Source organism: Ornithorhynchus anatinus, chromosome 17 (genome assembly GCF_004115215.2).
Source record: "Ornithorhynchus anatinus isolate Pmale09 chromosome 17, mOrnAna1.pri.v4, whole genome shotgun sequence".
NCBI lineage: Eukaryota > Metazoa > Chordata > Mammalia > Monotremata > Ornithorhynchidae > Ornithorhynchus > Ornithorhynchus anatinus.
The window spans coordinates 20130779-20143210 of NC_041744.1; the positions used below are offsets into that span (position 1 = coordinate 20130779).

A 12432-nucleotide genomic window follows, 5' to 3' on the forward strand; every position below is an offset into this window, starting at 1 on the left:
CTGTGGAAAAGCTGCCTTTCAAACTGTGATGCTCTGGTTTGAAAGAGCTAACTCACACACAACCCTAGCGTTCAGACTTCTCTGATATCCCCGGGGCCATATTGAGGAGAGCCGTCCTACTTTCTTCCAGAAATGTGCTTTATTTTCATCTTGGGATACACGACCGAAAGCTCCTTGTGGGCAGAGAATCATGCCTACCAAGTATCCTGGACCCTCCCATGCACTCGGTACAGCGGTCTGTCCACGGTAAGTACTCTATCAACGCCACTGAGTGATTGATAATGAGGACCTAATTCACATCCAATGGGGGCTCAATGGATGCTATTTATTATATTACTAGTACTATCACTTTACTATCGTTAGTATTATTACTTCCTTTATTCTTCCTCCTCAATCTTTTGGCCTGTACTCTCCCTCTTCAAAGCCTTAAGGAAGGGCCAACTCCTCCAAGAAGTCTTCCCTAAGCCCTCCTTTCCTCTTCTCCCACTCCCTTCTGCATCATCCTGACTCGCCCCCTTTATTGATCGCCCCCCCCACCAGCCCCACGGCTCATGTACATATCTGTAATTTCATTTATTTCTATTAATGTCTGTCTCCCCCTCTAGACTGTAATTTCATTGTGGGCAGCAAAGGTGCTTGTGATATTGTACCCTCCCGAGTGCTTAGTACAGTGTTCTGCACACAGTAAGCACTCAATAAATAGGACCGATCAACTGACAGACTCTAGCTTCTGAGCTCCCGGACCAAGTCCCGAACTCCATCTTGGCAACCCTCTCAGCAATTGACCATTGTTCGAGAATTTTTAAGTCCAGCTGGACAAAAATGATTCAGTACCACACTGCACTTTCTAGAAAAGAAGACCCTCAAAGTGGGCAAAAAGTCCCCACTTTCACCATCTGCTTCCTTTCTGAATTTTGATACAAAATTTCTAGAAAAAGAAACAATTCTGTCTCACCTCTCTTTCTGAAATTTTTCCAGCCCTACCATGAGATACATGGTTGTTTCTCGGAAATTCCTATAGTCCTGGTGCCACTTCTGCAGAAAAGAAAAATAGATATTGCTCAAACTCCACTTAGCATTTAGTCGTGACAGCAAAACCCTCCTTCAAAATACCAAAACCATCAACGACGACAAAAAAACAAAAACCCACCATTTTCCACACAGCCTAACAAACAACGTTCCTACCGAGGACCGACCACGTTAGGATTTCATGCAGCCGGTTGAAGTTCTAACATTTGGCTTAAAAGTCAAGGGAACTAAGTGATGCAAAAATCACAGTGTTCTATCCCACGTTAATAGGTCACGGCATCAACTGCCTTTAAACGAGAGTGTTGGACTGGGAATCAGGAAACCAAGGGAATGTGTCTGTTTATTGTTCTATGGTACACTCTCAAGTGCTTTGTACAGTGCTCCGCACATAGTAAGCACTCAAATACGATGGATCGAGTGACAAGTTCAATTCCCACGTGGGCCCTACTCCGAGACCTTATCCTGGGTGTAAAGCAAGGCCTATGTCCAAACTCAGACTAGTACATAGCTTAAAAAAAGCCATATAGTATTATTAGTAGTATTATGATTGTGAGTCCCATAAGGGACAGGGACTGTGTCTGATCTGATTGCATTGTATCTTCCTCAGCTCTTAGTACAATAATGAGCGCTTTGGAGTCCACAACTATTATCATCAAAGTGAGTTTCCTGGTGAAAGAATAAGTGAAATGAGTGTTGGCCTAAAATGACATATTTCAAGGGAACTGTAGTAACTTTTATACGTGTCTGACTAGTAACTAGCTCGGTTCCTACGTGCCCGAATAAAAGCTTGGATGACGTCACTTTGAAAATGCCAAGATGGCCAAAACTTCCCAGTTCTCAATGGGCGCACTCTGTCAAAAGCAACGTAGCTCCCTAAGGGGAAGGGCTGTACCTCTAACTCTAATGTACTCTCTTCTGGTGCTCTGATTGACTGATTGATCAATCCATCGATCGATGGTAATCTCCTTGAGGGCAGACCTCTCTCTATAATGTCAGCTCCCTGTGGGCGGGGAAACGTACCTACCAACTCTGTAATGTTGTACTCTCCCAAGCACTTCATAAAGGGCTCTGCACATAGTAAGTGCTCATTAAGATCACTGACTGACTGAACGACTGAAAGGGCCTGTGTCTTCAACTCTACTCCCCCAAGCACTTCAAAGCAGTGCCCAGAAGGTGCTCAATACATATGACTGCTTGTGTGTACTATCTCTCAAAATATATCTGTATAAACACATAGATACTCAATATATACCTCGGATATTACAGTCAGTCGGTCGTATTTATTGAGCACTTACTACGTGCAGAGTTCTGCACTAAGCGCTTGGGGAAGTACAATATAACAATTTAACAGACACACTCCCAGCCCACAGCGAGCTTATGGACTAGCGGAAGGTAGATAATTAAAGGTTACTTGAGGGCAGGGACTGGATCTTCTAACTCTACTGTACTCTTTAGAGTGCTTAGAGAAGCGGTGTGGCTTAGTGGAAAGAGCACGGGCTTGGGAGCCAGAGGATGCGGGTTCTAATCCCAGCTCTGTCACTTGTCTGCCGGGTGACTCTGGGCAAGCCTCTTCACTTCTCTGTGCCTCAGTTACTCCATCTGTAAAATGGGGATTAAGACTGTGAGCCCCACGTGGGACAACCTGATTACCTTGCATCTACCTCAGCACTTAGAACAGTGCTTGGCACACAGTAGCACTTAAGAAATACCATAATTATTATTATATATTACTGATATAATAATTATAATTACTGAGATCATAATTATAATTATATCATAACTATAATTACTGATATCATAAGCTCCTCGAGGGCAAGGACCATGTCTGTATTCCCCCGAAAGCTTAGCACAGTGCTCAGCACACAACAGGCATGCAAGAAACAACATGATTCATCCATTCATTCATTCAATCGTATTTATTGAGCACTTGCTGTGTGCAAAGCACTGTGCTAAAAGCTTGGGAGGCTACAGTATAACAACAGACACATTCCTGCCTGCCCACAATGAGTCCTGATGAAGTGATTGCTAAGAAGCGCTAAACACCCGGTTTGAACATGTTGCCTTTCTAGTTGAAAACGACACAGAGAGACATGACCTCATATTCCTCCATGTTCACTTCCTCGGGTTTGATCATTTCAAGTTTGGCCTGAGCCACTTGCATGACGCTGCGGCACCTAGAAAACAGAGAAATCCATCAGCGATCCGACAGGGGTTTAAACCCAGGCAGACCACCGAGGCAGACGGGGGGAGAAGAAACGGTGCTGCCCCAGAAACAACTCATCCCTCTTTCCCTGCCTTACTGCTAGACCGTAAGTTCCTCGAGGACAAGGACCCGGTCTCCCATCGTTACTGTTTTCTCCCGAGTGCTCAGCCCAGTGCCCGACGGAGAGTGACCCGGTGCCCCGATTACCGTTCGTCAAAGCTCAGATTGCGGTCCGCAAATTGTTCCAGCAGCGTCCTCTCGATGATCTTCTTGGGGGCCTGGTTCTGGATGAAGTAGACGATCGCGTGATGCAGGCGGTAGTCGGTCTCCGGAGGGGTGTCTTCCTGGGCCAATTTCACTAATCGGGCGTACTCCAGTTTGATGGCCTGCGTCACAGATGTCAAACAGGCGGCCTCGTTAGCTTAGACCAAACGTCCAGTCCGCCCCAAAAGCTACAGCGCGACCGAGGTCGGGCACTGCCGCTTGTTTTCACCATCTATTTGACCTTCCCATGGGACCGGCGCTTCTGCCCCTGACGTTCATCACTTCTCCTTTTCCTCTTTGCTCAATTTGTCTTTTTTTCCTAACTCCTTCTGATCAGATTGCCAGCTCCTTGAGCGCAGGGATCGTGTCTCTATCCTTTCCTCTCCTCCCTTTCCCTTCTGCGTCGCCCTGACTTATTCCCTTTATTCCTCCCCACTCCCAGCCCCACAGCAATTATGAATGTATCTGTAATTGATTTATTTACATTAATGTCTGTCTCCCCATCTAGACTGTAACCTCATTGTGGGCAGGGAATGTGTCTGTTATATTGCTATACTGTCCTCTCCCAAAAGCTTACTGCAATGCTCTGCACACAGTAAGTGCTCAATAAATACAACTGACTGATTGACTATCGTTCTCCTCCAAGTGATTGGCATGATGCGCTGCACCCAGCTGGCAGACAATCGATCGACCAACGGCATGTATTGAGCGCTTACAGTGTGCAGAGAACTGTACTAAGCCCTTGGGAGAATACAGTACGACAGAATGAAACGCCACTTTCCCTGCCCATAACCAACGTTATTCACCGGTGGTGTTTACTGAGCGTCTAACTCATTCATTCGATCGTATTCACTGAGCGCTTACTGTGTGGAGAACTCTGTACTAAGCACTTGGGAGAGGACAATACAAGAATAAACAGAGACATTCCCTGCCCACAACGAGCTTACAGTCTAGAGCCTATCGTGTGAAGAGCGCTGTACTGACCGCTCATGAGAAGCAAATGACACGATACTTATCCTCCAGGAACTCACGATCATATTGGGGGAGACTGGCCGATACCAACTAGTGACAAATAGTAGAAGCCCACCTTCAAGATTGATTCTTTTACTGGTCACGTTGAATGTTGCAAAATTGTCTCTGACTGGCCCCACCCACCTAGATTCTGCGGCATGAGGACCGTGGCTAATCTGTGACGTTGGCACCTACCCTGGCATCCTGCACAGTGCCGGGGAAAATAACGAGCACTGAACAACCACCATCACTGAGTAACTAACAGGAGAAACAGGAATATAATAGGTATTGATTGACGTGCTTAGCTCGGGAGAGTGAAACGGCCCTTCATCCCAGTTCCGTTTTTCTGGGATTTGGAAACTCTTCCCTAGAAAATGGCCACAAATGCTTACAAGCCAGCAAGGCTCTCCTCATGTTTAAGGAATGAAGAGAGTCACCAAAATCTAATCTCTCTAGGCTAAGTCTTTTGGCATCTGAATGTCCTACATTTTAAGCTTCAAGACAGGGGATCATTTTAGCATTTCTTTTGTGGGTATCTAGAATGTTTTTATTAAGAGTTTTGTGATCTGGAAACCATGTTACTCCTTTCCCCTGGACTCATAGATGGGGCCAGAAAAATTCGCCACCCTACTTGGTAAGGGGATTCTCCATATGGGCATGGAAAAACAAGAGATGGTGTTCAGAAAAATATGCCACCCTAATTTGGTAAGGGGATTCTCCATATAGGCATGGAAAAACAAGAGATGGTGTCCAGAGAACCGTGCCCACATCTCTCCTCATTTTCAAAATTCTTCCTCCTGCCCTCAAGGGACCTAATTTCTTTTTTATGATTTTTGTTAAGCTTACTATGTGCCAGGCAGTATACTAAGCGCTGGGATCGATATCAGCTAATCAGGTTGGACACAGTCCCTGTCCCACAGAGGGCTCACAGTCTTAATCCCCATTTTACAGACGAGATAACTGAGGCACAGAGAAGTGAAGTGGCTTGCCTGAGGCATACAGCAGACGAGCGGCGGAGCTGGGATGAGAGCCCAGATCTTTCTGACTTCCAGGCCTGTGCTCAATTGACTTAATTGGAGTGGAGCCTCCCACAGGTGAGCAGAGCGGACCGGCTGACGACCCTCACTTCACTTCTCTGTGCCTCAGTTACCTCATCTGTAAAATGGGGATTAACTGTGAGCCTCACGTGGGACAACCTGATTACCCTGTATCTCCCCCAGCGCTTAGAACAGTGCTCTGCACATAGTAAGCGCTTAACAAATACCAACATGACCCTCCAGGCTCCTCTTGCTTTAGCTCTAAAAGTCCCACTCTCGTTTCCTGATCCAACTGCCCCTTCAGCGGAACTCAATGTTGCAAGGGCACTTTTCTTCGGCCTGGTGCCACCCACTGAATTCCCTCATCCGCCCTGTTTTATAATTCCATTTGCTGTTCCCTGCGTTTTAGCTGCCGGGGCAGAATTGCTGAACGCCTTATGCGATTACCCTACGCTTTGCATTACAAGTCTGTCGCCCTCCAAGACCAAGGTACTGTTTGGGGGAATCAGGGTCTGGCAAATTCGTGGCACTGCTTTTTATTTTTACTTTCCCCTCTGTCTGCTCCAAAGCTTACTTCATTTGAAGTGAGCCCAAAGGAGCTCACTCATGCTTTAAGGAAAGAGCCACCAACTGGGGAACAGCATGGCTTAGTGCCCTGAGTATGGGCCTGGGAGTCAGAAGGTCCTGAGTTCTAGTCCCAGCTCTGCCGCATGTCTGCTGTGTGACTTTGGGCAAGTCACTTCACTTTATTGTGCCTCAGTTCCCTCATCTGTAAAACAGGGATTAAAACTGTGAGTCCCATATGGGACACGGACCGTGTCCCACCCAATTTGTCTGTATCCACCCCAGCACTTATTTCAGTCCCTGTCACATAGTAAGCGCTTAACAAATACCATAATTATTATTATCCACGGTCCTCGAGCTTTCACTCGCTTCAAGGATAGGGCCAAAGCCAAGTGATTAAATGAGTTCAGTTCAGTGCTCTGCACTTAATAGACACTCAGAACCACAAGACCCCCTGATCCAGCCAGCAGTTCTCCAATGTACCAATTATTCTGACAATTGGTTTGAAACTGAACGTGGAACAACCTCAAATTGCATTGACTGTTTTGAAATCGCCAGTCCGAGAACAGAAAGGGTCATGAGAAGAAAAATTTAGCCAACCCCACAGCCTTTCGCTTGCTAATAGCTCAATGTTTCCCTTCGGTATTCCAAAGGGCCCGATACAGTAAATAATGGTCCCATCTACATCACCAAAGAAGAAAGTCATTCTCAGCTGGAAAAGAAAAAACGGCCCTGACTTCTGAGACTAAATCTCACCTGCCCACATGCAGAACTGGAAAAAGAAATGTGATGAAAAGAAGCATCCCTGCTTCCACGTCGTCGTTTGACACACCGGAGGTACTGCCTACAGCGTTTTAATATACCGAAATCACTTCCCACACACACCAACACACCCACTCCCCAGTCGAAGCCAAGGAGAGTAAATGAAAGTGGAATTTTTCAAGAATTACCAAGATAACTGATTCAATGATCCACATGAGTGTGGGTACCTAGTCGGAGCACACAACTGCAAGAACGAATCTGCGGTAAGGGGAAGGCAGACTGTGCAGGCGAATTAATATGAAGGGACAAGACCTTCCGGGAGGTTAAAAAAAGCATGAAAAATATAAGCCAAGGAAATGACAAAGATGGAAATGTTGGGTTGTACCTTAAAGAACCCTGCTTCTGGGCCACACCTGTCAAATACACTCCTGGATTTACCTATAGCCATGATAATACCTTGCATGTTGGGTGCCATCATGATCTGCCAGAGGGGATTGAAGTAAAAGTTTTAAATGGTTAACATTTTCAATACTCATGGAAAGATGCCTTTACACAAACACAAGCAAACGGGCAAACCGTGCATCCATTCAGCAAAGATTTGAAATCACAGATAATTTTTAGGGTTCGCAAACCAGTCACGCTTCTTCCACAGCAAGTGGGAACTAATACACACGTACACATACATACAAACAAAACAGCCAGTGTTCTCCTGATCAGCCATGGGCTTTTTGAGAAAGAAGGCGTGTCAAAAAGCACATGCAACGTGAACACATCGTCCTGGTAATTGAGAGTCTGCCAACAGTGTTACCTCAGGAAGAGTGCTTGTCCAAATGGCAAACGATTCAAATGAGAGAAGTGTCAATTAAAAAAAAATTGCTGTAAATACAGCTTCAAAAATATAAAAATCAAAATTGAAATATTTTGCCAAGAATTGAACATCGTAATTGATCCTATTCCAAAGAAAATGGGAGTGGGATTATCAGATTTTAGTCCCGGCTCCTCCTCTTGCCTGTTTTTTGGCCTTCTGGACTGTAAACTCGCTGTGGGCAGGGAACGGGTTTACCAACTCTGTTTTACTGTATTCTCCTAAGCGTTTAGTACAGCGCTGTGCCCACAGTAAATGCTCAGTAAATACCACCGATTGCTTGATAGGGTGATGACTTAGCCTCGCTGGGCTTCTATTTCATCCCCATTTCACAGATGGGGAAACTGAGGGGACAAAAGCGACTGTTAGCCCCGAGAGGAGCAGGGACTTTGTATGGTCTGATAATCTCGGGTCCACTGTAGCGCCTAGCACCTCGAGGGCATTTAAACAATGCTGTAATTATTGTTCTCTGTCCATTACTTTCAACCTGGTAGACATGTATTCTTTTTATATTGATCTCCCAAGCGCTTAGTACAGTGCTTTGCACACAGTAAGCGCTCAATAAATGCGAATGAATGAATTCAACCAGTGACATAGCCAAAAGCAAATGTTTATGGAATGATCGGCAGAAAAGTGCTGCGAATATTTTCTCCTGGAGAAAACCTCAAAGACAGAGGACAGGAATTCATGTTCTAGCCCTGAAAACAAAGCAAATTAAATAACTAAAGTTCAGGGACATTGTCCTGTTGATCAGGAGATCTTATTTCCCCAATAACAAAGCTTTAATTGGATTTCTAACAGAAACTGGCAACGAAAATGCTCTGGAAACGGCGTTTCTAATCGGATAATTTAGCGCTAAAAGGAAGTTAGGTTTCCAGCTCATTTCTTTTCTAAGGAGACTGCCTGTTCCCTCATCCCGGGAAGCAGCGTGGCCTAGTGGATAGAGCATGGGCCTGGGAGTCAGAAGGACCTGGGTTCTAATCCTGCCTCTGGTCAGGTATGTGATCTCAGGCAAGTTGCTTGACTTCTCTGGGCCTCAGTTACCTCATCTGTAAAATGGGGGGTAAGACTGGGAGCCCCGTATGGGAGAGGGACTGTGTCCAACCTGATTGCAATATGCGGCACGATTTAAGAGTTCTGTCGATGTTATAAATGGCCTGAAGGGCCCCAGGCAACAAGGGGTCAATGTTATAATTCCTCTAAGGCTCTTCTGAAGATTGTAGCCATCCTTAAGGTCAAGAATGGAGGTCTAAATTCATTCATTCAGTCCATCGTATTTGCTGAGCATTTACTTTGTGCAAAGTAGTGTACTCAGCACTGGGGAGTGTACAATAAGCAGACGCATACTCTGCCCATAATAAGTTCAGGTCTATGATCATACCATGTCTCTAGTGGATAAAGCAGGAGCCTGGGAGCCCAGAGGACCTGGGTTCTAATCCCGGCTTGACTACCTGCTTGCTGTGTGACCCTGGGCAAGTCATTTAACTTCTCTGTGCCGCAGTATTCTCACCTGTAACTGGGATCCAATACCTATTCTCCTTCCTATTTGACTATGAGTCCCATGTGGGAGAGGGGCTGTGTCCAACCTGATTAAATTGTATCTACTCCAGTGCTTAGAAGAATGCTTGACAAATACTATTAAAAAAGTTCTCTTTTTTTCCTTCATTCCCTCCTATAAGACTCGCCTCTTTACCTCCTTCTAATTTTTGGAGAAGTCATGCCCATAGGAATGTCACTGCATTATCAAAGTTAAGTCCTTCACCAAAAGATTTTCTCCTCTGAAATTTTTTTGAAGACTAGTTAAAGAATACTTGGGTTTTCCTCATTAAATGGAATGCAAGTTGCGGGGTAAAGGAGCCTCTCTTTTTTTTTTAATGGCATTTGTTAAGCGCTTACTATGTACCAGACACTGTACTAGGCACTGAGGAAGAGACAAGATAATCAGGTTGGACACGATCCACATCCCACACGGGGCTCAAAGCCCGCATCCCCAGTCTATAGATGAGGTAACCGAGGAACGGAGAAGTTTAAGTGGCTTGCCCAAGGTCACAAAGCAGACAGGTGGCAGAGCCGGAATTAGAACCCAGGTTCTCGGACTCCCAGGCCCGTGCTCTTTCCATTAGGCTGTGCTGTTTCTCCCAACATTCCCCAAAATGCCCTGGATCTTTCCCTTGGTAAATTTCCCGCTCCTCTCAAGATGCCCAACAGGCATCCAGACCCAACGTGGTGACATTTAAGGAGGTCGCAGAAATGGGAAGCAAACATAACATGCAAAACCCAAGGCCATGGAGAGTCAAACTAGTTCCCAGAGTTTGAAATTTAAACAGAGTCTGGAGGCCATTTCTGGAACTCATGAGGGCTAATCCAGATTACATTAAAAGCTCTCAAAATATACATCAAATATTCTTCGGAAAACGAGTCCATTTGGAAAAACCCCAGCCGTCAAATGAAGGAAACTAACTCAAGTGCAATTTCAAAGTTTTGTCGGTGGGTCGTGTGTATGTGTGTGCATGTGCGTGTCATTTCAGTATGTCAGTGGCAAAGCGTAATTTTACACAGAAATCCATCTGAATGTGAATGCGAGCATGCCAAAGATCCTTGTGTCAAGCAGGAAAAGAAGGGTAGAGACAGGGAGGTAAGGCAGAAGGAAAGGGGGAAGGGAGGGAAAGAGGAAAAAAGGGAGGGAAATGGATGGGGGCCACAGGGCAGTAAGAAAGGTACCTCATCATCATAACCCCCCTCCTCTGACTCAATCACAAATGTCCCTATGTGAGGAATGGCCACCTCTACAACTCGCTGGTTAGGATCTGGTTGACTTGTGGCTTTCTCAGAAGCCTGCAGGAGAAAATCATGAGCAAAGAAAGAAAAAATAAATAAATAAATAAATGAGACAGCTAAAACAGAAGAATTTAAAAGGTCAAGCGAAGCTATTTTGGTTTCTGGGAGATAATTGGATTTCAAGTATTGTTAGGATCTTTTCCGAAAATGAAAAGGGAAAAATCAACATCATTAAACATTAGGGGACCCAAGGTAATAGAGAAATGGGAAAAACACAAAATAATCTAACATCTCGGTTTATCCTTTCTGAAGAATGCATTTTGACCCTAAAAGCTTTATTAATATAGTCTTTTGAACTCTATACTCATAATGTAGTAAAAGACCAGCTTTTTTTTGCCATTTATGAAGCCTACCCCAAAGAACTTCTATCCCATCCACATATGTGACGATATTTGTCAAAGAAATTTTAACAGCCAGAGAAATAACTTTAAAATGAATTCGCACCAACAAGCTGTCATCTGTTTTAATTTCATTTTTTTCCATTAAATGATTCAACTCGTGGAATTGGAAATACAACCAGATACCAATGGCACTTTGGAGATAAGATTCCAATATTATTTGGTTGGAATGTGGTGATAATAACGGAAAGTAGATGAACACATCCAAATGCAACTTGGATTTAGTAAGTAGACAATGTCCAAACACGCAATGGAGTAAGAGACTACTTCTACTATTCTATGAAGAACTTTTTTTCCCTAATGGTATTTGTTAAGCGCTTACTATTTGCCAGGCACTGTAATAAATATAAGCTAATCAGGTTGGACCCAATCCACGTCCCACATGAGGCTCACAATCTTCATCCCCATTTTACAGATGAGGTAACTACGGCACAGAGATGTTAAGTTACTTGCCCAGGGTCACCCGGAAGACAAGTGGCAGAGCCGGGATTAGAATCCAGATCCTTCAGACTGCCAGGCCCGTGCTCTACACGCTAGACCATGCTGCTTCAACTTCTAATCCATCTGCATGAGAGCAGGCGAAAGTAGAAAATTTGCCAAAGCAATTTAAACGGCCATTTCCCAGATGCCATCATTTTAGTCTCAACAGTGATTTTCCGAATCTCAGGTTTACTTTCTGATGAGCAAATTCCAGGTCTAAACTTCTATTACTCCATTATTGGAATCCTAATCCAAATAGTATCTTTATACATACATTCAAGGGCAGAGACCGTCTCTAATTAAGCCTGGGAGTTCAAGACATAACGGGTTGCAGTTCATCCTGTATAGATGAAAATACTAAGAAAAGTAATTAAGAGACTTACTGATGGTCCCCGTAAACCGAAATTTTCAGAAAAGGCAAAACCACCTTCATAGGCAGACAGGGAATAAAGTGCTCTAAGCACCAATGGCAACTTGAGATAAAGCATTATTCAGAAGCTATCTAACATCTGTTTCCCTCCCTCTGGGACCGTGAGCTCCACGTGGGACCAGAAATGTGTCTGATCCTATTGTCTTTTATCTACCCCAGCAGTTAGTGCAGTGCTTGACACAGAGTAAGTGCTTAATGAAAACCACAAACCCTGAAGAATGGAAAGTAGATGAAGACACTGAATGGTGAAAGGTGAGTATGGATTCATTAAAATGCTTCCTAGACCTTTCTTTAATAATGACAAAGTGAAAACAGATCATCTTAGGTTGAACCAAAGGAAAGAGGGTAAACTTTTAGCTTGGGACGGGCAGTGTGTCACTCTTTTTTCCGGACAGTTGAGTACCACTTAGTAAACTTTTTTTTTTTTTAAATGATATTGGTTAAGCGCTTTCTATGTGTCGAACACAGTTCTAAGTGCTGGGGTAGATGCAGATCAATCAGGTCAGAGTGCCTAACTCACATGGGGCTCAAAGTTCTGCTCTCTACCAAGA

The 12432-nt window shown here is 44.5% G+C and overlaps 1 protein-coding gene across 4 annotated transcripts in view; it reads right to left on the bottom strand.

Annotated features, from left to right (window-relative positions):
- USP25 (ubiquitin specific peptidase 25) overlaps window positions 1-12432 on the bottom strand; it is a 96542-nt gene that overhangs the window by 5464 nt on the left and 78646 nt on the right. For 2 of the 4 annotated variants that reach the window (XM_029082778.2, XM_029082779.1), the window contains exons 19-23: window positions 10457-10570; window positions 7256-7351; window positions 3440-3618; window positions 3125-3203; window positions 956-1035 (exon numbers count right to left, since the gene is read on the bottom strand). In XM_029082778.2, the coding sequence (XP_028938611.2) occupies window positions 956-1035; window positions 3125-3203; window positions 3440-3618; window positions 7256-7351; window positions 10457-10570 (548 nt within the window). The remainder of the gene's footprint in view (window positions 1-955; window positions 1036-3124; window positions 3204-3439; window positions 3619-7255; window positions 7352-10456; window positions 10571-12432) is intronic. The other 2 variants (XM_029082781.2, XM_039914522.1) reach the window with 1 other exon arrangement.